General features: G+C 44.3%; 2 protein-coding genes across 3 annotated transcripts in view; one reads left to right on the top strand and one right to left on the bottom strand.

Moving 5' to 3' along the window:
- Positions 1 to 990, top strand: part of LOC102037142 (nyctalopin-like) — a 1,314-nt gene extending 324 nt beyond the window's left edge. Inside the window, 1 exon segment of the mRNA XM_031056099.1 lies at positions 1 to 990. This exon segment is cut by the window's left edge and continues 24 nt beyond it. Coding sequence (XP_030911959.1) covers positions 1 to 919 — 919 coding nt within the window. The 3' untranslated portion in view covers positions 920 to 990.
- Positions 991 to 3,704: 2,714 nt separating this feature from the next.
- The window catches only part of PLS3 (plastin 3), a 27,958-nt gene continuing 5,929 nt past the window's right edge, over positions 3,705 to 25,733 (bottom strand). The window contains exons 2-17 of one of the 2 annotated variants that reach the window (XM_005419797.3): positions 23,931 to 24,017; positions 17,228 to 17,391; positions 14,822 to 14,951; positions 14,261 to 14,393; positions 12,879 to 12,960; positions 12,076 to 12,241; positions 10,852 to 10,994; positions 9,645 to 9,671; positions 9,432 to 9,527; positions 8,708 to 8,903; positions 7,986 to 8,064; positions 7,722 to 7,836; positions 7,469 to 7,602; positions 6,505 to 6,628; positions 5,832 to 5,956; positions 3,705 to 5,019 (exon numbers count right to left, since the gene is read on the bottom strand). In XM_005419797.3, the coding sequence (XP_005419854.1) occupies positions 4,887 to 5,019; positions 5,832 to 5,956; positions 6,505 to 6,628; positions 7,469 to 7,602; positions 7,722 to 7,836; positions 7,986 to 8,064; positions 8,708 to 8,903; positions 9,432 to 9,527; positions 9,645 to 9,671; positions 10,852 to 10,994; positions 12,076 to 12,241; positions 12,879 to 12,960; positions 14,261 to 14,393; positions 14,822 to 14,951; positions 17,228 to 17,391; positions 23,931 to 23,997 (1,914 nt within the window). In that variant the 5' untranslated portion in view covers positions 23,998 to 24,017 and the 3' untranslated portion in view covers positions 3,705 to 4,886. The remainder of the gene's footprint in view (positions 5,020 to 5,831; positions 5,957 to 6,504; positions 6,629 to 7,468; positions 7,603 to 7,721; positions 7,837 to 7,985; positions 8,065 to 8,707; positions 8,904 to 9,431; positions 9,528 to 9,644; positions 9,672 to 10,851; positions 10,995 to 12,075; positions 12,242 to 12,878; positions 12,961 to 14,260; positions 14,394 to 14,821; positions 14,952 to 17,227; positions 17,392 to 23,930; positions 24,018 to 25,733) is intronic. The other variant, XM_005419796.2, reaches the window with a different exon arrangement.

The raw sequence follows: 25,733 nt of genomic DNA, 5'->3' as shown, positions 1-25,733 counted from the left end.
CCTGCACGCAAACACTTTCAGAGGACTATTAAACCTCATCAGCCTGGATTTGTCCTACTGCAACATCTTTGAAATCCACCCACTTCTATTTTCACACTTGCCTTCTTTAGAAAGGCTTGATTTAGCCTCCAATAACATGAGGTATGTCCCACAAGCCTTTAGGAACCTCTCCAGCCTCACGAGGCTGTCCCTGGAGGGCAACCACATAGAGGCCATCGGCAGAGACTCTCTGAAGGACCTGGAAACCCTGAACGATCTCAACCTGAGGAAGAATCGGATATGGATCATCCAAAATGGAGCTTTCTCAAAGCTTCTCAGACTGAGCATGTTAAATTTAGGCCACAACTTCATCACTGATTTGCCTAATCAGCTTTTTGAAGGATTGATCCAGCTCAAGACCATGCACCTTGAAGCCAACAGAATCACCGCTGTGGACTGCACCTTCAGGCAGCTGCTCAACCTGAGAAACTTGTACTTGAACAACAACCAGATCTCCTCCATCTCAAACTCTGCTTTTCTGTACCTAAACAAGCTGCACTTCCTTCACCTGAGCAGAAACAACCTCAGCTCGCTGCCTGTGGGCCTGTTCTCCTCCCTGCCCAGGCTGAGGTACGTGTTCCTGTCCCACAACCCCTGGAGCTGCGACTGCAGCACGCTCTGGCTCCGACGCTGGACGGCCGCGCTCCTCCAGGGGCTGGACTGCGCCTTCCCGGGCCCTGCCAACAGCACAGCAGCCCAGCAGCCCCTCCCTGGGCCCCTGGGGGACTGCCCTGTGCCCCTGGAGATGGCCACCGAGGACAGGTGCAGGGTGGCTGGCACCAGCGTGGCCCCCAGGCCCCCTGCCCTGCCCGGCCAGCTCATCCTGCTGGCACTCGCCTGCCACACGTGGGGATGGGGCATCCTGCTGGCCACCTCTTAATGGTGTTTCAGTCATAAAGTGGAGGCTGATTATTTGTTTTCTTGAAATTTGTTTATGAGCAATGGTTTTGATGGCAGATGGATTTTATATGCAAATAAAGAAATTTCATTATATAGGAATGTATTATTTCCTTCATGGGCAATACTCTAATCTGAAATGCTAACATCAGAATTCAATGCAAATGCTCAAATTGGCAAGTTCGGGGCTGGGGCTTGTGCTGGTGATGTGGGGCTGGGAAGAATGTTCCCCTCTGCCCTCCCCATTTCCCAACTGACCACAGCCAGGCGTGACCTCCCTGGGAGGGGCTGCCTTCCTGTGCCCAGCCCATACTGGGCATATTGCGAGTGAGTACTGCTGAAATAGGAATAAATTGCACGTGCTCCAGGACATCTGGAGTCCTGAGGAAAGGCCCAGTCCATCAGCATCACTGTGAGCACGTGGCGCCTTCCCACAGCAGGCCCATGGGGATCTCTGCTGCTGGAATGTAACACAGTGTGGGGGGATGTAGGCAAAAACACCATCATGTAAAACATTTTATCACTCAGGTGTTTCTCACAGCTCTGAAACTCAGCTAATGTGGCTCTGCATTTACCCCTGCAAGGAGGTAATTTGTCTCAGGGATGGGCTGTACAAGTTGTGTCTATCTCCCTGAATGCAGTCAAGGAGCTCTGTCCCAGCAAAATTCCAGTGCCACAGTCCCCACTCTGCCTCCCTTCAGCTGCTGGGAGACACAGATCAGCCTTCTCTGTCCTCCCAAATGGAATTTTCCATTTGTGCAGGTATATTAAAAGCCCTTATCCAGTGTTTACTGGGTGCTCACAGAAGGAAGCAAAGGAATGTGTGCTAGACACACCACATTTGTCCCTGTCCTTAGAGGAATTCCCCAAGCTGATAAGAGAGAAATAAACCCTTGTTTAGGGCTGCAAACACACAAACCTGCACAATTTGACAGGGGAAACCTGCCATGGAGTGCAGAGCAGGACCAACCTTTGCTGTTACACCAGGGAAGGAACAAAGTGGGGCTTCACAAAACCACACATGCTGCACCTCATTATATTTGTGGTTAGGTTTGTGCAAAGCATTTAACTGTCAATACAATAAATTTTTGCTTACATTGTCTATGCTGTTTCATCATCTTCACTTCCCTCCTTCACTTCCGTTCACATACTTTGAGAAGTGGTGGAAAAATACTCCAGCTGGTTTCTTGCTTTTGCATTACTCTCTATCAAGCTGCAATAGGAAAAGGCAGAAGCAAAAAAGCAAGCAAAGTCCACCTCAGCAATTTCTTAATTCCCTAAAAGATTCCATTTTTCCATTGAATAATACAAATTAGTGAAAAATTTATATGGACAAGAACCTTGCCTTCTCCAAACATTTTGAGAAAATATTCCTTCCACTTTTACACCACTACCTCATTAAAGAGTAACAGGAACACAACTAAATTGCTTCCTCTGTGCTATGATAAAAAGTCATAGAAATATTTAACAAGTTATACACAGTATGCTCAGGGAGAACATGTGGCCATACTTTTAATCCACAAAAAATGAAACTTGCAAGGAATACAAGACAGCCAGAAAACACAGACCCTGAGGAATCAGTCTGGGCTGGCAAAGACATTTGAAGGAGGACCTTAAGATGCAGGATAAGAACAACCCACAAGGGCAGCAGCAAGTCCAACTGTTTAGAACAAAAATACAGTATGAACAAAGCTGACACTGTTAAAAAAACCCTTGCAAACAAAAAAGCATGTAATTGAAGAAGCAAAACAAAGTATAAATACTAACAAATAATTTAATATTAAAGAGCAAAAAGAGTTGCAGGAAGAAGGAAATGTTTACATCTCCTTGATGTGATTTGAATATTTTAGGTGTGTTTGACAAAACAAACTATTTGAAAACCTGCTTGTTAAGAGTGCTGACTGGAGAGAAAGCACTGGGTTTGTCCTGATTGCCCTGCACTGGACCTTCAGTGTGAGAGATCAACTTTGCTTGGACCCCAAACTTTTCTTTCTTAAATACATCCAGCACAAGGAGATGCTTTCCCATTCCGTAATTGTCAAAGTACCCATTTCTCCCCCTTTAACCTGGTACCAGAGGCAAAAGAGGCAAGAAAGTACACATGCACATGGCCACTTCCAAAGTCCAAGAATTTTGACCTTAATCACACCACACCCCCAGCCAGTGCCATAAATCACCAGAACAGTTTCAGTGGGATGGCTGTGACTCTACTTACCGTATATCGCTCCATCTTGAGTGAAAACATGCAATTTCCTGTGGGAAGCTTTGTTAACATACTTCTCTTGTGAAAAAATTGTACCAGTGGAAAGTTTCCAGCCAGCTCTGCACAAGGCTTCATGAAGGGAATCACTGGGGTGGTTTTCTGACATCCCACACCCAGAGCAGGGAGCACTCCCAGCCAGTGCCACCCTTGCAGATGGCAGGGCTCCTGCTCATCTCCTCCTTTTCACCTGCCCTTTTTCCATCTCCTACACACAGGAAAATTAATTCCCTTTCTCTAAATTAGTGATACAAATACTCATACAAATGTTAACCTCTGAAGCCCCCAAGGCACAACCCCACAGCAGCTGCTGCTTCAAACAAACATTGCTTTTGAGGGACCTTTCCCTGTTGTGCTGCCAGCAGCACCAACCCCTCACCATGCTCTGAAGGACCAGTACCTGGCATCAGATTTACACCAGGCCAATAAAGATGAAGATTGTGCATGGCACCACCTGGAACTGAAGACAGGCTGCCATGCTGGGTCAGTGCAAATAAGGAGAGAAGCGTGTATTTAAATGTTTTTATTTCAACTGATGCTTTGCCACCATATTACATCACTTTGAATAGCTTGGAATAGCAATATGATCTCAAAATATAGCAATCAGCTTGCCAAAGCAAGAGAATATGAAATCCTATGGATACAGCATCTTCCTTCTTTGGCGACAATGCTTCCTTCCATTTATCTCTAAAAATAATTTTATATTCCAGCACATTTGCTGTTCACTTTATTGAACCCTGCTGTTTATACCATTTGCCTCTTCCCTGCACAAAACCTCTCCACAATGTAGTATGGTTTTGTATCTAACAGCATTTTAAATAAAAAAGTTATAGTTTTCATGCAGATTTTCGTAAAAATTATTTTCTAGGTGCACAGAACTGAACCAAGATGCATACAAAAATGCATTCACTTCCATTCTCAGGTGTAACCGTGCCATCAGCAACATGATCATATGTTACTGCAAGAGGTCCAAGGATGGTGGTATTATCATATGCAGTATAACCTTAAAAAACAAACAAACAAACAAAAAAAAAATACCCCTTTTTATAAGCAGCAAGAGAAAAAACTGCCATGCTTTATTTGTAAAGTAATCAAAATAGTTAGATGTACAAAAAAGCACCATGTACAAAGAATACCAGAGGAAGTACATCTTCCTAATTACACATTTCTCATTTAGCATTGCGAGCTGGCCTGCAGGTCCCAACTTGTACTGTAGATTTATTTGCAAAATTAAGGATGTGGTCAAACCTAAAATATGCGTGGACTGTATGACAGAAATTAAAGTGGACTGCAGACAGAAATTAGATTTGTTTCCATTACAACTTATACCAACCACCTTATAGCCCTCAAGGGTATAAAACCACACATCAAGTATTTGAGAAATAATGGAGTGAAAACAGCTCCAGAGCAATATTGCAAGATGCAGGTCTGCTATGAATGCATTTCTGTGAGCTCTTGATAAGTTAAATGTTCCTTTGGGAAAAGAGCACGTCTGTTGGTTATAACTCCTCCCCCTGAGAATTTTAATAAAGTTGTCTTGCAAAGCAAAACAAAGTCCTTTGAACTTCAACAGTTCCAAGGCCAACAGCATTTCAACGTGGTCACAGCCCATCTGCTACTCATGCACCCAGGGTGGCAGGTTGGGTTTTTGTTGCATTTTGGTTTTCTTTCTTTACTTGGATCATCCCTTTTATACTCGCTTCATTCCTCTGCCCATCAAGCAGGCGAACACGGTCATGACCATCTTTGGCTTCACCTCCACAAGATCCTCTGGAAGAGCATAAACTCTGGCACCAATTCTTCTTGCCATGGACACAGCATACCTATTCACCAAGGAAAGACAAGGTGGTCAGCACTGAGACTGCTGTCAATAAATGGCAAGTCAAATTCTGCCCCATGCAACACAATTTCACCTGTTCTTTATTAAGATTCAAGATTCAACAGTTCGTTCACACCACATCCTTTTGTTTTACAAGTTTTTCTCATTTTTTGCTGTTTTCCTTTTCCACAGTAAAGTGTTTTCAATGTGCAAATTGACCTTTGAATGTCAAGTCCACTTTACTGACAGTTAAAGAATTTTAATTAATATTTGTTAGGGCTAATAGCATATATAATGAAGGATTAATCATGTAACACTTCCTTTTCTGTTTGCTCCTTATGAATAACAAAGTGAGGCTATTATCTGCCAGAAATTTTGCTGTCATTCTACCACTGCAGAACAGTCACAGAACACACATTTCAAAGGCATGCTTTAATATGCATACTTTAAAGTTGACAATCTGTGGTGATTCAACAAGACACAAGACATACAAAAGTTCAATTTCAAAACTCCAAGCCACCAGCTGAACACTTCAAATGCCTGAACAAAGGGGTGGGAAATGGAGTATCACTGGTAAGAACTGCTGGAGCTGCTCTGCATTTCTCTCAGCGAGCCAGAGCTCAGCCAACTGCTCCCTCCAGCGTCACGGGCAAGGACAGCAACTCCATTTCACAAAGTGCTGCCTGTGTAAAAAGTACTGTGCTAAAAACAACTGAAAACCACAGCAATAAACTGGTCAAAACACCTGCAGCTTGAGGCCAGCACATTGAATGTGCACCCTTTCAATGCCAAACAGCTTTTAGAGAGCAAACTCACTTAGCGTTATTTTGCTTGTCATCTTCCGATAGCTGACCAGTCTTTACGAGGTCATAGTTGATACAACCGGGCTGGATGGCATCAATTAAATCCACGACTGCCAAGCTTGTGCTGATGGTCTTGTCCTAGAGAACACAGGGACAGAGAAGTAAAGATGAGTGCCCATAATTCTCACCTCAACTCAGCTGCTCTGCAACATGCAGCCAAAGAAGTTTTAAATGAGCCTTTTCAAAGCAGCAGTGTTAGTGACTATTCCCAGGTGGACCAGAGGGAAAACCAAACTGCTGCCTCAGCTTTGGTGATAATACAACACTATTACTACAATTTGCTGCAAGTGCTCTGGAAATCCCAAGAAGCAATCATTGTGCAGGCAGCAGCTCTGCCCTGCTGAGCACAGCCCAAGGCACAATGCTCACCTCCAAATGCACACCAGCTCCAGCCCCTTTGCTTTCCAGCATCTCCTCCCCAACTCTGCCCCAGATCACCCCTCCTCCTTAGGCACTATTCCCCACTATGGGCAGTCCTAAACATTCTCCTGTCTTGTAGCTTGAAGCCACTCAGTTCCCAGCACAGTCTGAATCCTGTCCTCTTTAAGATGCCCCTGCTGTTCCTCCAGCTGAGGAAAAAATTTTTGGGCACTGTCTCCTTTTGTAGGCAAGAATGGAACCTGTACCTTGAAGTTCTGGATGGAGGTGGACTTGCCAGCTTCTTTCAGGGTCCGGTTTACCCAGCTGACTATAATGTCATCATTGGCTTTCTGACCATCACCCAGGTCCTCGAGGACATTCAGTGTGTACCTGAGAACCAGCAGAGAGAACAAGATTAGGCACAGAGCCAGGACAAAGCCATGTAGCCAGGATGCAACATGAGCCATGGCAGCTTGGAAAGCCTTTACATAGTCTCAGTTCTGGGTTTGGGGTTTTTTTGAAATCCTTTAGCAAAAAGAAAGAACCATGTATCTTATCTGAAGTGTGATTTCTGTTAAAGCATTAGTCTTTCTAGCATTTCATGTCCTTTAATAGGAGCTCACAAAATTGCCTGGGCTCAGGACACTTGTTAAACTGTTTTATCATTGAGCATTTGCTCCATTACCTAAAAGATGTGGATTACCTCAGGAGTTGGCATTCAGAGCTCTAATGTCAAATTAGAAGCTACTACACACCTTTGTTTCCAGACATATATTTGCATAATCTTACAATTCTTCAGAACTAGGTAACAGGAAGATCAATTTTTTCTGCTATTACATTTCTTCTTTCCCCCATTCCAATGCAAAAGAGATCTATGAAGCAGCCCCAGAATGTTTCCCTCTCAATTTCCAATTAAAAATCAGAACATAAAAGTTGTGTAATGTTACTGCTCAGGGTTTCTGCTTGTGGACCAGACTTGAGCAGGTGAGAGAGGCGATCCCTGTCACAGGATGATCACAGGTCCACCAGCAGGCTGTCCAGAGGTGTCTGCTCCAGCCTCTCATGTGCAGCTCCATCACAGTTTTGTCCAGGTGTGTCTCAGACACCCCCCAAAGTACAGAGGTTTTACAATCATGGTAACCTATTCCAGTACTGCAACGCTCTCATGGAAGACACTTTCCAAATTCTGTACTCCATTCTCAAGTTTCACATGTTTGAGAGGGGTCCTACCTTCTCATCAACTGCCAGACCAAGGCCAGTGTCAGCGTTGGGTTTCCATCATTCAGATCTTGCCCTCCGATGCCAACCAGGGAGAATTTAGCTGGATGCTTTCCCAAGTCTACAGCGTAGTTACAGTTTTCCAGCTACACAGGACAAGAGTTTAAACAGCAAAATCACTCACAAACACCTACACTTGACTGGAAGCCTCGAACAGGAAGTTTTAGTGTCCATGGCTTCCTTTAAAGTCTTTTGACATGTTTACCTTTTTCATATTTGCTCCAAGTTTAGGGTATGGAGGCTTGTTAACCTTATTCCAGTCAACAGGAACTTTGATCTTCTCATATAATTGCAGTATTACCAGTGCATCTTGGAGATCACTAAAGTGGAAAACACGGATTAAGCCTAATGCGTCGAGATTTGAGTGCACTCTGACTTTGTCACATCATGAATAATTACTATTCTTTACAGGTGTTTAAAATTTCCACAACAACAATAAAAAGAAAAAAAAAAGCTGTGTGAAGCTTACCCATAGAGGTGATTTACGTGGGGGTTCACACCCAGGGAGTTCATCCAGTTGCGGAAGGTCCGTTCCTCACGTGTCTCTCCTACATGATGGAAAACAGGTTCAGTGCAAATTCTGCAAGTTCAAAGCTGAGCAGGGATTTCCATCCTGCAAGGCAGGGAGCTTTGAGCAGCAGAGCTCACCAGGAGGTTTCAAGCAGAAAAAGAGTATTTTTTTCTCTATTTCAAAGGAAGAGGGTGACCCTGCTATCTAGTCTTGGATGTAATTTTGATTTCACCAGGCCTCAGAAGAGCCTTTTGCTCTTTCTGCAAGAAAAAGGAGCAGAAAGGTCCTTCACATGGGTGTTATCTAACTGCTGTCACAGCCCAGTCCCAGTTGTGCCAACAATTAGCATTCCCATGGACATCTCACTGCATTTCTGAGGTTTTTTTGCCCATCACAGGAAACGGCAAAACCAAACTCCCCAGCATGGTGAGTGATGGGGTGCTGGCAGTGTGCCTACAGGTTCAGGCTCCACAACAGGGTCAGAGCAGCTGAACAGGCTGCCAGGTGCCCTTCTCATCTGCCCCAAATGAGTAAACACCCACTGCACTGCAGCACTGAAGCCTCAAATCATAAGTGTTAATTCAACAGAGATACCTCTGCAGGGCACAGCCTCCAGTGACACAATTGTTTACTTTAGACAGTCCCCCCCTGCTAATTTTGTAACTGATAAGGGCCATCACCTTCCAAGAGGGTCCAGTCGATGTCCTGGTTTTCAGGCTTGGTAAGTGCTGGGTACTTGTTGAACAGGTTGGCCACGAAGGCCAGGTTCAGTTTGGGGTTGCCACTGACCACGTCAGCCGGCGTGACGAACTGGCGGCAGCCCAGCCGATCCGCCTGCTGCAGCATGAACTCTGCCCTGCGCAGGTCATCCTTCTCCTGCAGGGATGCAATGGACAGCAGCTGTCATGGAGCACACTGGGCTACACTGCACAGCAGATGGGAAGCTCCTGACCACTGTCTGGAGCAAAGTCACAAGTCCATGTTTGGCATCAGTCACTAACTGGGCGAAGGGATGAGGCACACACACCAACCCTTGCTGCTGTGCCATTGCCATGGCTTGTCTTGCTATTTTTCTTAGCATTTTCTTAGCATTCTTCTCATTCCAAGCTCACATGCTGTCAAATTTTAATGCTTTTGGAACTTAGTGGCTCAAAAGAAGTCAATATGCTCCCCAATGGAGCAAGGCCACAGAGGATTTCTCAATTATCTCTGTTAATTGGAGGGTAGTGACCAGGCTGGCAGCAAGCACTCATTGAGCACACACCTGAGGTGTGCACATGGTCACTGACACTGTACACTCTCTAGAAATTAAGATACCAGGTTACCCAGATGTCATAGGGCAATGACAGGGTACAGGGAGCTCAGGATCCTACAGGATGAGGACATGACAGCCTGAATACTTACATTGAAACCTGACATGTTAATATCAATCTGAGGCTCTCCTTCTTTCTGCCCTTTGGGGGCAATTTGATTGAGGAGGTGGAAATAGGCTCTGGAATCCTAAAATGAATGAAAAAGAAAATTCAGCTCTCCTGCACAGCAGTGAATACAATACACCACAACAATTCATTTCAAGCTCAGTTTTAGCAAGTCACCATGCATAATTGGCTTATGTACCTTTACTGAATTGCCAAAATCTGTAAGCTTAAAAGAGAGCACAATGGTAGAAATCCAGGCAGCAGGAAAGGAAACAAAGGGAAAAGGTTAGAAATATTTAAGAAGACAATTATGTGGTTTGACTGTTTGAAAGCTGCCTTTGCTACAAGCTCTGGTGTCACAGCCACCTCTGCAGTGGCTGGAGGAGGCAATGACCCCATGCTGCTCTCACTCATGGCCCCCAGATGCCCCAAGGCAGCCCAAACCTCTAGCCATTCCTACTGCCACAGCAATGATGAAAATGGCTCAGCGAAGACAAATTCCAAGCAAAAAGCTGATTATAAGATGTTTGAACATTTTCTTCTGTGCCTGTGCATTAGCTAGAACAGCTCAGAGGAGAGAGGCCAGGGATGGTCACAAAGCAGGAGGAGCCAAGAGCTGTGGTGATTATTTATCAACTACATGTCCTTTTAGTCCTCAGCACTAGGAAGGACCTCAGCATATCATGGCAGTCTAGGGGATGCACCAGAGAAGCTAACAGCTATCAGCAAAACTGTAAGTAATTCTGAAGGTGGAAATAAGACTGACCATGCACACAACAGGTCAGATCTATGATCTTCACACACCTCAATTATCAATTTCTTTTTCTATCTCAATGCTCTTTCTCCTACTTGAAACTGCTGGCCATGTGAATAAGCTCCAGAAAACTGCTGAGACCAGTGTCCAGATGCCCCACACTGATCCACAGTCATCATCCTCCATTTCACGTCCCCACTCCCATTCCTACTAAACCCAGGGTGAAGAATAAGAGCTCTTGTTTCCCTTCCTCTCTCCAGCCCATGACATTTTAGATGAAATGCCATCACCTGCCAAGAGTATGTGGAAGTCTCACTCTCCAGTGAAGCATTTCTCCTGTTATCTCCATCAAAATACGGATTAAGGACATTTGAAAACACATAAGCAATACCAGTTTCAGAGCTGATTAAGACACACAACAGCAGCACTGGAGGATCAGACAGTTCAACACTGGGCTCAGCCTCATGGCAAGAGAGAACAGCACTGCAGGACCTCAAATACAACATCCAAACACCCCTGGTAAGAGCACTCAGTGTGTTAGAGTCAAGAAAGGTCCTGCCTGAGGAGGAAAGGCCTCATTTTCACATGCAAACACATCCCTGTCCAGCTCCAGCCTTTTCCCAGGCACTGCAAACCAGGAGAGTTTTGGTACCTTGATATCTGAGCTGAAGTTACTGATTTTGTGCCAGCCTGCGTTTTCCAGGTGGAAGTTGGCCCATCTTAGGAGCAGCTCTTCTGGGGATAGTTTCATAAGGTCCTCCAGATTTTCACCATCACGAAGTAAGGCAGCCAGTGCTACAAGAAAAAGGATTGTGAGGGGAGAGTCAAACCTGCAGACCAGAATTCGAGCTGCAGCAAGATTTCAGGGGGGTACAATACCAACTACTGATTATGTCAAAATATTCTGGGTATTAGCAGAGTTTTCCTTAGTGGGTTGTTACTCAGAGAGTATAAATGATCTAGAAATATATGTGTAAAAAAGTATTTTCCCTTTTCTTGTGTAACAAAATTCTCTGGACTTTATGTGCAATCTTTTAAGCTGATGACAGGAAGCTAAATGCAAATGCACTTCTGTCTCAATGAAAAATGCTTCCAAGCAGTTTCATAAGCACCATTAAAAAAACCCAAAGGAGCCAAGATAAGCACCCTTTCAGCTGGCCAGTGCTTCCTCTGCCATGAATTTTCAATCTAAACCAAACAATGTCAACACTTCATGATGGGGAAGCTTAAATAAAAGACACTGAAGCCCTTCCATCCATCTGGATGCTCTGATAGCACATTAAGGAATATCACAGCTCTTCAGATGATTTGAAATTTTAAATTTTGGAGGCTGTCATGCAGGACCAAGTGAGCACTGGGAGAGATCTGCAGCATCAGTCTCTCACCATCAAGGACAAAGTGAGAGCTCAACTGCTCCACTGACAGTAGCAAGGAGGATTTTAGAACCAAGTAACTACCACAGAGCTGAAGCCCTTTTTTTTTTTTTTTTTTGAGAAAGCTATGCAGTTGTCTATAATCCTAAAAGGATCCAAGCAGCTTTTGCCACATCCCAGCACCACAGGAGCCTGCAGCTGGAGCAGCCTAGGGCATCACCCAGCAGTGTGTGCCCAGGCTTAAGCCAAGCTGCATCCTGACTTACAGGCTGGTGCTCAGCCAGCTCTGCAAGGCTGATACACATCACCAGGCTGGCAGAGCCCACCTGCACAACCCTGCTGCACAGCTCCCAACAGGCTGGAGAGCATTCAGCTTGGCACATGCCCTGGTAATCCTTCATCCAGCAGAGAGGAGGGAGGGAAGAGGCAGAGGCAGGGCTGGGGCTGGCAGCACAAGCCAGGCTGTGTCCATGCTGTAGAGGAATCACTCAGGATTTCATTACCTTCATTTCTGCTGAGCTCGATGTCAGCAAACAAGCCGATCTTGATGACCTGCCAGAGCAGCCCCAGGACCAGGTGGGGCTTCCCCTCCCTCAAGTCCTCTGCGCCAATGTTGACAACATGGCAGCCGATGGCAGACGCAGAATTCAAGGCCAGGTTCAGGTTCTCCTGCAAACAGCAGAGCCCAGTCACACACAGCCCAGGGAGATGCTGCTTTCCCTTTCATCCAGCACCAGCACAGTGCAGGTTCCCCCCTTGTCCTTGCTCCAGCTCACAGGAAACACTCCCAGCTGAAGTTTTAAGGGAGCTGTGGTGGCAGGAGGCTGAATCAATAAGAACAGAACTAGGCACCAGGGTTTAATTTCAGCCTCTGGTATTTAGTTTCAGCCTCAGAGTTAGTTGCATCTAGTGGCATCGACAAGAATAAGGCTAGAGAAGTGCTAATTTGCACACACAGAGGGATCCTCACAAAAACAACCTGCCCTAGTATGAAATGATTCATGGTTAACACCAATATCACATTGTTTAAAAAAGACAGTGCTGTACCTAATCACCACAGCAATATCATGTGTGCACAACATTTCAGCCACTTTACCCACTTTGTCATTAATTCAGCATTTTTTAACCATGCCCACAGAACTGTCAATTATGCATGGTACAAAACTGCATTTAATAATTAAACAGAAGCTATAAAATTTGCTCCTTTCCAACATTCCACAATAACGCCTTGAACTACCATGCAACATTCATTAATTCTATATTATTATATGAATTTCAGAAAATAAAATACAGAAATGCTTTATACCTGAATTATGAATGGTGTGAGTTTCTTCTTATTAATTGCTCTTTCATCAATTGTGTCAGGAACAGAAAGATTGATCATTTTGCTGTTAGGAAGAAAACCAGTGATATTTGAAAAACACTTAGTATTTAATCTGAACAAAACTCAATGCACTGTGACAATACTCACAAAGCACATTTCCTTCAGCCTGCTTGTTTTTGTGTAATTTTTTTTACATAAAAATCAAGACTGCATAAATCAGAAGTTAATATTTACATTATCAAGAATGTATTTGTAACTAATAGCTAAGCCTGAAACTTTAAACATGTTCCCAGCCACTACTGATCTCAGCTGCTGGAGCAAAAAGAGCACATGAATTATTCACAGTGTAGTTCCTGAACTAGTGAAGACTCATTGCTGCTGACATCCACTGCACATTCTAGTAAGACAACAAACTTCCTCCTATTGTAAAGGTTTACTACTGCTGGCAAGAAAACCTGCCCCAAAAAAGAACAAACACTTGGAGAGCTCAGTGGGGAGCATGTGAGCACAATGAATTTTTAATCAACACCAAAAATGGCAAATTTAAACTTTATAGTATGAACTACTTCCTACTCAGTTCAGTCTTTGCCTAAAGCCATGAATTACTTGAAACTTGGGAAATAAATAAACTAAAAATATGCATCATGAGCTAAAGTTAAAAAATAAAAGCAGTATAAAGAGACGATGTCACTCACTTAAACTTACTTTGTGTATTGATACAGAGATCCTGAAATTCCAAGTTGATCCAGTTCTCCACTATATTAATCCACTTACAATAAAATAAATTAACCTAACCCATAAAACCAACAAAAATCTCATACACAGAAGGTTGCTGGTATCTAGCAGCCCTGGATGCCTTCTGTTCTCAGCACGTAACAGAATAAGTCACCAAACCTACTTAGTGCAGTTATTAAAAAGAACAAGAAGACTCCCAGAAAATCCATTTTTGGCTTAATGCATAATAAGGTCACTAACATTCCCATGGAGAACACTGTCTGCCTAAACATCCAGGAGAATGGGTCATTTATCACATGTGCCTCTCCCCAGGCTACCCAGCACCCAGCTGAGTTTGCACCAGGACAACTCCTGCTCCCACAGAGCACCTTCTGCCCCCTCAGCAAACTCAGTCTCAAGCCCAAACAAAAGCACTGGATGAAAATATCAGCTGGCACCAAAGCTGAGGCATCACACAATGGCAATGAAAGCCTGAGAGACTGAGTCTCTTTTTATATTTGCAGAACGTTGTGCACACACACTAGTCACAAAACCAGCCTAGAACAGGATGACAATTCCCCAAACTGCATTTTCAGAAAGGTATTTTGCTGATTTTTAACTTCTTTAATTCAGATGTCATCATGACTTACCATAGCACAATCCCATCTCCCACAGCATTGAACAGGTCATCTGTATTTGGGTTCATTGGAATAACATGCCGACAGTCAGGATCATTTTCCAGGGCTTTGTTTATCCAGTTTACAAAGGCATATTTCTCCTCCTCTAAGATAACCAATCATAAATTTAATACAGGTTTTTTCATAACAAAGATTTTCCCAAAAGAAGCAGAGTACAATAGCCCAGGGAAAAAACCGCCCCACTACCATTACCATACATTTTATTAGTCACACAAAGCTTAAAGAAAGAAGAGTCTCACAACTATCAGAACATTTCTATTATCTACTTGTTACTTAAAACTTCATCAGACTCAAGTGTGACACAAGGACTTCATCAGCAAGCAAATAAGAACACATTTAACTTATACACTGTTAAATTTGCAGCACACAAATTCTGTCCTGCTTTCACCCTGATGTGAGATCACTCCGCTCTCAGAGAACTAGAGCACAGCACATGGCATGGCAGGGTAGAAATGGGCTGGTTTTGGCACAGGGCCTCCAAAAACCCAAGAGAAAAGTGAGAGGCAGTGGTACCTGAGTAGGAGTGCTGGGTGCCCTCGCTGGAGAGCTCTGAGGTGCCCCCAATGGCACAGATTCCTTCCTTCCTGTTAATGGCTCTCCGGAATGTTTTAGCGATATCGCTGCTTTTCACCTCTTGGAAAATCTACAATTGAAAGTGCTCTGTTAGGCAAGAAAAATTCATCTTCATGGACAAAAAGGACCACAGAAGGAGTTATTTCTTTTCAGCTTTAAAGCAAACTTCACAGTAAAATCAGCAAATGTGAAGGGCCCAGCAAGGGTGTAGTGGTATTAAATCTGCCATGGACAGTGGGCAGTCATCCCACTTTCCCAAACACACACTGCAAGTGCCTATTGAAACAGAAGCATTAGGCATTAAGTACCTTGCATATATTTACCATTACAAGTAGATTTCAAGAGACCACAAGAAAAAAAAAGCATGAAACCTTTGCAGTCTGAGCACAGGTAACACATGCAGCAGGTCCTGCAGGGCCAAACTTGAGAAAGCTGTGGTGCAATTTAGACCCTTCTGTGTAAGCCAGATGCTCATGTGACTGTGACTTTAATTCACACAAAAGACTTCATCCACAACCCAACAACAATTCTCTTTAAGCATGTAAGTCAAATCAGCAATAAAGTGTAACAATGAGTGCTCCAAGTAAAGATTCCCCCTTCCTCAACAGCAGGCTTCACCTGACTGGTGAAACACCCTCTTGTTGGAGGGCAGAAGAGATGCTTTAGCACAGAAGACTGCACATGCCATCTGCACAGGTTGGATGCTACTGTTAGTGGCCCCAAGGCCCTACAGAACTGAGCAGCTATTAGTAAAAAAATACATTCAGTGGCTGGAAGCCTACTGTAACTCTTTCAAAGCTAAACTAAATTAGTTTAAGCCAAGCTGAAAATACAAATGAAATGTGTAGAGGTTCTCTAAACATGACCCAGAAAAGGACAATGAAACTACAGGGCCAGGCTGCTGGTTGTCACACCTTACCTTCCCTGTTCCTTAAACACAGGGAAGGTGGCAAGTCAAAATGATGATAAGCACAGTTAAATAATCTCCTGATGGCAAGCAGAGGTTGATCAGGTAAAGCTGACTGAAGATCTGAGAGTTCAAAAGTTGGGGGATTTCTGGTTGGTTGGCTTTAACCACAAGGATTTTGTTTTAGATCGATTTATTTTAAAATTTCCTGGGTTAACTACTATATTCTTGAGAATAGGTGCTCTAATGCTGAGGTACCACTAAGTCACTTGGTCCCAATGTAAAGACAGTTCATGCCATTCTTTGTATCATAAACTCCAGCAAAAATGCTCAGAGCAAGAGTACAGTTTGTAAAAATCATACAGCTAAGCATTGCTGCTAATGTACACCTCAGCTGCCTTAGGGCAGCTGTCTTAGGACAATTTGTCTTTACTCAATCATTGGCACCTTTCAAATGTGACAGAAGAGATTTATTTCTTCCTTCCTAGCGCAAAGTTAAGAGTTATGGACCAGCTCAAACCAACAGCTGAAACATGCACCCAGCATGCAAGTGTTTACAAACTGCAAACTCCAACTTACTAGATGGCTCCGAACTCAAAAAGTTCAGAGGGTCTGAAAACAATTAAGGAACAGGAAGTGAAGAAAAATTAAGAAATATCAAGAAAACTAATTGGCATGAAAACAGCTCCCTCAATGTACTGCACATACTTTAATTACTCCTTCAGCATTCAGTCATCAGAGAATCAAAAAGATGAAAAACATACATCGAAGAAGTCTTGCATTTTTGTAAAAATTAATAAATGTTTAAATTCTGGCCCATTTCTACTAAAAAAGACTGATATTCCAACTTGTACTCATCACCCTTATTCCTGGCTTTCCTTTTCCAGGCAAGAGATTTGGATTTTCCTAGATTAGCACCTAACACAAATCCAAGTGTGTCTTGAGATGCCCTTTCAACTCTTTAGCAAATACTTGTAGTCCCATTAAACCAAGAAAGGAAATTATACTGATACACAGGGAAAACAAGCCTGTGTGCCTGGAAAAACTGAATAGCTTCCAGTAAATGCTGTAAGCTTGGATCACTGCAAGTCTTTCTTTCCAGTTGTCACATCATGTGGAAACAGTATTTTGGCCTCCAATGAAGCTATCACATAGTAAAACCACATGGATTCTTTTTGGTTGGTTGATTGGCTTTTGTTCAAAAACCAACCAATATTTCTCCTCTGTCCAAATCTAAGGGCTGTCAATGACAGCACAAAAGACTGATCATATACAGATACCTGTACAGAGAACTGATTTTTACATGGCTAGAATGATGAGTTTGTCAAAAGAAAATTAGGATTAGGGTAAGTGGCTGAGAAGTCAGGTTTGATCTCATCTCCTTAGCTTTGTCTAAAAGGGGCCCCCCAGGCTGCTGGCAATTCAGAAATATCACTTACATAGACGAACTCTTCAAAACTAATCTTCCCATCTTTGTTCTTGTCACCATCAATCATGAGCTTCTGGATGATCTCTCTCACTTTGTAGCCAGGGAGAGGCAGGCTGGCCTCCTTGAACAGCTCGTGCAACTCGTAGTCACAGATGAACCCATTGCTGTTGAGGTCTGAGGAAGAGAAGAGGCAGCAGAAGGTTTTAGAAATGTCCCTGTACCTGACAGAACTGACCCCCAACAGAGGGGCAAAAATGTGAACCCCCCCATGTCCAAGAGCTTCATGGGGCAAAACCAAAAATATCAAGGAGTACAAAGCACACCCATAGGGACCAAAGGCACACAGTACATACACACAGCACATCCTCAGAGAGTGCCCCAGCACAAGTCCTGGGAGCCCTCCAGCTCTGGCAACAGCAGCTTTGAAGCAGGACTGCCCACAATGACTCTGGGCACATGTGACCAGTCTGGTGTTAAAGTTTCACAACAGAACATCTGTATTTTCATAAACAATCTCCAGAATGTCTCTTTTTATGTCTAAATACCACAGCCCTTGCATGTTAAAAATAGATGGTCAAGAAACACAGCACCTCTTATATTCTGAACTAAAAACACCAAGTCAGCTCTGCAGTTGCATTTTTATCATGTTGTCAATGATATTCTCCATTTAACACTGACAGCAAATTGCAGATATTTTACTGCTGCCCAAGAGTGCTCTGCCAGGACATTGGCTTTCACAGCCTATCACCAAGCCACAGCAGTGCCATGTGTTTAGTGACATAATGTCACCTACCTGAGGGAGAAAACAAGAATCCAGTGTGACACTGGAGCTTTGCACATCACAGATCCCAACCTCTCTGGGGATATCACCACATCTACTGACCACACATGGCAAATCCAGCGTCCCCAGACTTTCTTCAGGCAGGTGATGTTTTCCAGCCACAGGCAGGGGTTGGGTGCCTCCTTCCCCAGGATGAGCAGAGTGCTGCTCACAGCAGAGCTGGCACCCACATTTCAGCAGAGCTGGGTCCCCAAGCAGACAGAGCATTTGAAGCAGCTGTACAGCCCAGATTCACACCTCAAGACAAAAGTATGACCCTCCAGCCCCATCTTTGGGGAGGCAGGGATTCAGGGCATGTTGTGCTGGTGCTGGCTCAGTAACAGGATGCTAAAATCCCTTTGCTGTAGGCAAGCGCTACAGACAGCCCAGGGAAGTTAATTTAGTGCCTGAAGAGCTGCACCAGCCCCAGAATTTGGTTATCTTCAAGAGGGAATCTCACCACAGCCACTGGGGTCAGTATTTATGCTTCAAGGGAGATACTTTCAAGAATAAAGAAAACAATCAGGATAGCTCTAAGGCCCAGAGTTTTGGTTGGTTTTTTTTACCAAATTGTGGAGGTCAATTTACTTTTAATGAGGATTCTGTGGTTTTTAGGTTTTGTTTCACAGCAGTGTTCCAGCAAGCAGCACGTTTGCACCACCACTCCAGCCTCATTTTCCAGATCCATATGGGAATATGGGATTTTAAAACTGTTTTTATCAGTTAGCAAGAAAGTGAAACTGCTCAGTGGCAAATACCTGAAGTAACCAGAGCAAATCTGTACTCCCTCCTACACCCCAGTCTCTGTGTCTCAGACTAAGGAAGAGCATCAATTCCAGTGGAATAATAAATACACTAAACTACTTCATGAAAAGTCAGTGTTTACAATAGTGCTGAGGAAATAAAGTGTTTTGGGGCAATGATTTAATGATAACAATAGGCTGCTCTCTGGCCTTCAATTTTAGAATTTTATTCTGAAATAATACAAGCTTACAAAGGCAAGATTTATTAACAGTCCAGCCTGAGATGTCATGAGCAAACTATTTCCCCTCTAGATAAATCACAGCTTCTATTACAGTATTTTTATTACTGAAACTAACTTTACAATATGCATATTTTCCCCTCCTTACAGCCAGTGAGGAAAATAAGTCAAGAAGGGATTTCCTAATCTCCAGGGCCTATGAACCTAAAACAAAACTTTACTTTCACCCTCAGCCTGCAGCCAACTCCCTTGCTTTTGCCTGTGCCTGACTGAACCAACCAAAATCCCTCAGCATGCTGCCAAATTAAGCAGGTAAATCCAAAAACATCTGTTTATCATTTCTTCCAGTCAATGCACCACCAGTTTTACAGCTACGCAAATGTAAGAGTAGATGTAAGCAGCAGGCAAAGGACAGAGAAAAATAAGACTTCAAAATATAAATTGTATCCTTGATGGGATCCAATTTTGATTCAGATTTGGTAAAGGTTTTCCTCTTGACTTTGTGTCTAGGTTAAGCATTCAGAAGTGTTTCTGATTCAGGCTTGCATGTGCTATGTCTGAGCCTATTCAGATGCAGAAGGGATAAAACCTTACATGGTATTTAATGAGGCAGAAGCCTCTTAGGTGAGACAGTAGGAAACTGAGCTCCAAATTCTGCAACTCCAATATGGGACATATGGATAAAAGGATGCTGAAAACCTGTTAAGATCTTGGTTCTACCTATGAAGCCCTGCAGGGCAGGTATGAGGAATTTACTCCAAGCTGGGTCAACATCTGCCCAGTTTGCTTTCATTCACTCCTGCAATCAGCATCTTCCCAGTCCTCCAGGTGTGCTTAGTTCAAAGATTTACATTTGTGCACTAAAAAAAAAAAATAAATAGGAGCTCTGCCACAGGAAGAGCCCCTGAAATGCACACTCACAAGGGAGCTCACATAGATCAGCAGCATGGCACGAAGAAAGATTTTGCCCATCAGGAAAGGCTGCACTGGGCTCAAACAAACAGCACAAAATCAAGCATGAAGGACACACCCTAGCTCACTCAAAACCTTTAATTCTCAGGACTCAGGACCTAAGCTCTTGCAACCCCTAACAATATCCCAAATATCCACTTGTATGACCTACTCAGCCATAGTATTCTGGGAAAAAAATTAATCACTGGTTTATTTCACAGAGTAAAAGGGCATCCATGCGCCAGACTTTTGGGAGTGGGAATTATAAGTAAATCAGGTATGTTAGTTTAACTGTAAGACCACACACCAAGATACTGGTTTTGCACTGAAGATGCTCTCATTTCAAGATTTGGCTTCTTGGCCACAGAAGGGCAGATTTGAGTGTTAAAACTGATGGTTTTACCATAAAGTGGTGCTGGCCCATGGTTCTGGCAGCAGAGTCAAGTAGTGATTGACTATGAGATGGAAAATGGAGCTGTTCTTAACATGTCAACCAGACTGACATGACAAATAGACCTGCAATCCCTATTCCACAGGGCAGCTGCTTCTCTTCCTACTGTCTCTGTTCCCCTTCTGGCATCAAATGTACAAAGAAGCAGCATTAAAAAAAAAAATTAAACACCAAAAAACTCCACCTCTGCAGTACCAGACAGTTCCAAAATTATTTCCAGCATCACTGCAGGCCCATCATATGGTGCCTTTCTGGATGTCCTGCAACGAGCCCTGACTTCAGACAGAACTCTCTAACAAAATCTGAGCTGGTGTTGAGCAGCTGAAGAGGCTGTCAAAATAGAAGCCATCCCAAATGAAATGGTTCGGCGGCCTGCCCAGCATTACTAATGGAAGAAAGTGAAATTGTTTTAACAGACAAGCTACAGCCTGGATTCATTATAGTCTGCCTGATGGAAAGGAAACTACAGCACATCTGAAGTTTCCTATTTCTACTGAAAGATGCATGCATGCCAGTGTTCTAAACCTGGGAAAGGTCATGGCACAAGGCACGGCACCTCTGCCGTGTGCAGGTGGCGCAGCAAAGCCGCCACGAATCCCAAAAGCTGCTTCAAGCTCCAGCTCAGCTTCCTCCTGAGGACAAGCACTTAAAATAGCTTAAATAACAGGATGCTAGAGGGGGAAAGTAACCCACACGTTTCCTTTTAAGGACATATGCTCAGCAGGAGCATAGGATCACAGATCCCTATTTGCCCTAAGCAAACGTCTTGGAGCATTGTTTTACCACCTTGGAGTGCTGCACAAAGTGTTCAGCCCAGTTATGATTTTTGAGTACTTCATGTTTCCAGAAAAGATGCTTATCTCTGCTTATCTTAGAAGGAAAGAGAATGAAGACAAATAAACAGAGCAAGTTTGTGGATTTTTTTCTGCCACGCCTCCCCTCTGAAGTGCCCCTGTTTGGCCAAGTACACACACAGGCACCTGTTCCACAGAACAAATCCAGAGATCCAATGAGATCTGGAGCAACCTGTTCTTCTCCCACTAAGCTGTGGGTCACTCCAAGCCTAGACAGTTCCAATGCCCCACTAATTACTGTTTTCAAACATGACAAAGCTATTTTTCCCCCACTGCTCTTTACAACTCGGATCAGTTCCAAGACAAATAACTGCCTGTAGGATGGTGGGAGCTGCTTGTCTGTACTACAGCTGGCTTTGGTGATAACCTTCAGCAGTGGTTTCTCACCTGTGGACTGTTCTAATAAGGATGTCTATGGGACTCATGCCTTTTGCTGGCTGTCAGAGAACAGCACATCAGTTGCATGGGAGAGAGGAAATACCTTCAAGTGGCATGGAAGGCAAGTGGTGACAGAGCACACAGTAAATCACCTCACTGCCTCCCAGCATCCCCAGATGTCTCAATCCAGTCCAGCTGCAGACAGAAAAGCTGGTCAAACACACACCTTTAAAGCCCCATCAGCCTACCCATCCAGAGCAGCAGCTTGCCCCATGCTGGAGTTCAAGCAGGTCTCTAGGAAGCCCAACCAGCTGTACACTGGAGCAGGGCATATCTTAGTGAGCAGCAATCACCCTCTGAAATGTTTCCTCCTCCCCACATTTCCTTCATGACATCCTAGAAACCAACCAGCTGAGTTTTGCTATAACCATGGTTCTCAGCTGTGTTCCAAATCTTCCAGATAGCTGGGAGATGAAGAACAGGGTTCACTTTACACAGCAGTCTTAGTCCAGCTTCTGTTCCCATTCACTGGAGATGCTATTCGAAGTTTCAGTGAAAGGCAGTGACCCAGCCAGTGACCAGTTCCATATCCCAGGGCAAACATGGCTCCTTCAGGCAAGAATAAAGGGAATGAGAGCATTAAAGACACTCCTGACAGGTGTGTCCCACATGCTTGCAGGCTCTACCATGCCTAAATCACACAAAACAAGGCAGTTGAAAAGAACTGGCAGATCCTATCTCATTTGTGGGTACATCCAGGATAATTAGCACATTCCTCATTAATATTAAAGTTCTGACACTGCCTTTATAATTTAAAACCAAACAGGGACCCACATCCTGAGCAGGGTGAGCTGGTTTCCTACAAGAAACCAGGATCTGACTTGTGTTTCTCCATGTTTCCAACCTAATCTTGATCATTTCCCCCACACTAATGACAAAAAAGCCACCACATTCCAGAGAGGTTAATAATTTTAAATGTATCCAAGGACAGAACAGGCTGCCTACATCCCAGCCTTAATGCAACTGCATTAAGAAGCACATTAGACAGAGAGAAACACCATGCTTCCTCCCAAGGAACAACTCCCTCTGCAGCAGGTCACTTCTACCTGCTGCAAAAGTCTTGAGGAGAGCAAGAGAGGAGAGGGAACTCCTTAAAATGCAACTTCCTTCAAGTTACAATAGAGGATACTGCTCCATGAGAATCAGTTGCCTCTGAAATTCTCATTTCTCTTGGCAGATGGGAAATTCTGAGCAAGTGAGAGTTTTCACAGCCACCCTGCCCTAGAGGGTGCTACCACCCAATACAGATAAGAGGCAACTATGATTTTATATATATAACCAGTGCTCAAGTGATGCCCATATCCAGTTAAAAGAACAAAATGCTGGCTCTCAGTGCTTGTGCAACTTGAGCCTGGCCAGTGCCAGTCCCGGGTGTGGTTCCCCAGCTGAACACACTGACCTCAGTCCCCCCGGGCTGCGCTCCAGCGCCCATCCCACCCCTCCCTGCTGGTTCTCTGACCCTTCAGTAAGCCATAGCAAGAAACTAAACCAACAGAAAAACATGTTTTCCATTATGTCAGATTTTTGCCCATTTCAGCTTCCTGAAGCAGCCTGCCAGAGGCTTCTGTGATGCCAGGGCAGGGGGAAAGCTGGGAGGCAGGAGGAGCAGCCCCTAGAGGAGGCTGTGCAGCGCCTGGAGCACAGCAAGCTGAGGGAGATCAGCAGAGATGGAGCCACCAGAGGGCAATGGAGGTGTGCTCAGCACAAGGCATTGATCATCACCACCAGCTGCTCCACTGAGGCCGGGTAAACAAATTCAGTTTTGCCTACAAGCCCCAAAATGCACCTGGCACAAGCCAAAAATGCAGCACCTACACTGGCCATGCACACAGCTCAGCCAGTCTGCCAAACCAACACCACCAGAACCAAGCACTCTGCAAGCCCTGAAGTGCTGCCAAGGCCAAAGCAATGCAAAGCCTGTCTGGATATTTCTTCTGCCATCAGGAAGCAACAAAGCCCACCCTGGAGCAAGAGTGCAGGGCTGTCTGCCAGTGCTCCCTGATAGCCAGACTGCCTTGTTCCTGCCTTTGTGCTCCTTGGCCAAAGTGACAAGCCAGAAGCAACAAAGCTGCCAAGGGACTCCTCGGCACAGAGACAATCATGAGACCAGCAGAATGCCCACATCCTGCTGGCACTGCTGCTCATCACAGGGGTGGGATAAATCCAATTCAAATGTGCAGCAGACAGGAGCAAGGTGCCCTCCTCTGTGTGACTTACCAACTTTAGCAAAAGCCTCCTTGAGTTCCTCCAGCTCATCTTTGGAGATTTGCATGGTGTTGGCCATCTCATGAATTTAGGGAGTACCTGAAAAAAGAACACTGAATGAAACCGGGCTGCATTCAACAACACAGCTTCCAACAGCAGCATAGCAACAATCAGTACCAGTGTCACCACACTTCCTGGGACCATGTTTATCTTTCCACTAAGAAAACAGATGTGTCAAACTCAGAGATGGGAAATACACTCTTTAACAAGTCAAAAAGCCCATTAGCCTTGTCAATATTTAGCTCTGTGTGTTATTTTATGACTATGGTGTTCTGAACATATTAAGGTACCTGCTGTCAGTGTATTCTGTAGGTCAGAACTCACATCTCCAGAGATTTTCCACAACTTTGAACAAAATCGGAATCCAGTGTCAAAATATTAATGGAGAGCACCAAAATATTAATGGAGAGCTACCAAACCCAAATAAAAGATTCTGAACAGTATATGGAGAGGGTATTTTGGCACAAAGTAGCGTACCTGGTATTGTTTGCAAAAAGGAAATAGTTTGTTCTGCGAGAAAACCGTTTGAATCAACACCTACTTGATTTCCCAGAGTCAGACTCCCAAAAATTGCAAGGAACAGGCTGTTTGCATGGCCCCTGTTTCCCTGAATGGCAGAAGCACCATAAGCAAGCACAGAAGAGCCTGAGAAACAGCGAGACCCCGAGTTCGCAGAAACTCTGCTTGGATCAGATCTGCTTGGTGTCTAACAGAGAGGATGGAGCACAGAGTTCCTCCACCCATCTGCCATCATGCTCCTTTCCAAGCACTGATGAGGTGCCACCCAGCCAGCCTGGACAGGAGGTTATCACCACAGGGATGGGAGAAAGTCAGACACCTACGCACATCCCCATCCCAGACATTCGTGACAGGGCATTGGATGCCCTGGTGGCACTCTGACCATGAGAGAGCAGTGATTGATGCAACAAGGAACACAAACACAGGCACTGGTAAGCACATTCTAACACCTCTGCTAGCTCTAGCTCAGGGTCTGTAATGGGGATTTAGGCAGGCTTCTAATGAGATTTGCATCCCGAGATTTTCCAGCTCCCACATTGTTCACTACAATCCTGAAGCTGAGAAACAAAAGGTTCCTCCTCTGCCTATGGGAACAGACACAGCTGCCTCCTCCTTTGTAAGCAAAAGGATGAGGGGTGGATTGAGGCTTACAGACTGTCAGAAAGCAGGATCCTGAACAGGCTGGCTCTGGCTCAAGGCTCAAGCAACAAGAGGCTCAGTTTAACAAATGCCTATGCTCTGATTAGCAACCTTCTTTTGTCTGAGACTCCCAGCTGCCTTCACAAGCACTCACACAAGTTTGCCCGTAGCTGTAAATATTCATTTTCTGTAACACTTCACTCAGTCTGGAAAGAATGAAGTTGTTAGAGATGAGAGCAATGGGCAGGTGTGGCAGCCTGGGAAAGCAGCTCAGACAGGTGCTCGCAGCAGAGAAACTCAGCAAGAGTTGCATCACTGCAGAGACACGAAGGAAAGCACTTCAGACCCCACCTCCCAGCATTAGCAGGCACAACAAGATGTTGAACAGTCAGTAAAAGCCACCAACAGCAAGACAACAAACTTCATTGGGCTCAAGTTGAAAAATGGGATAGAGGGAGGAATCGCAGCAAAGATGCATCAGACTGACAAAGATAAAAAAAAAATCCTTATAAAAGTAATTTTTTTTACTGTTTCACAGTAAAAAGGCTAATTGACCAAGGCAATGCTACCATGCAGGTCCCTGCAAGATGCAGGAAT

This window comes from Geospiza fortis, unplaced genomic scaffold (genome assembly GCF_000277835.1).
Source record: "Geospiza fortis unplaced genomic scaffold, GeoFor_1.0 scaffold157, whole genome shotgun sequence".
Lineage (NCBI taxonomy): Eukaryota > Metazoa > Chordata > Aves > Passeriformes > Thraupidae > Geospiza > Geospiza fortis.
The sequence above is the reverse complement of the archived record's forward strand: the minus strand, read 5'-3'. Positions and strand labels throughout refer to the sequence as shown.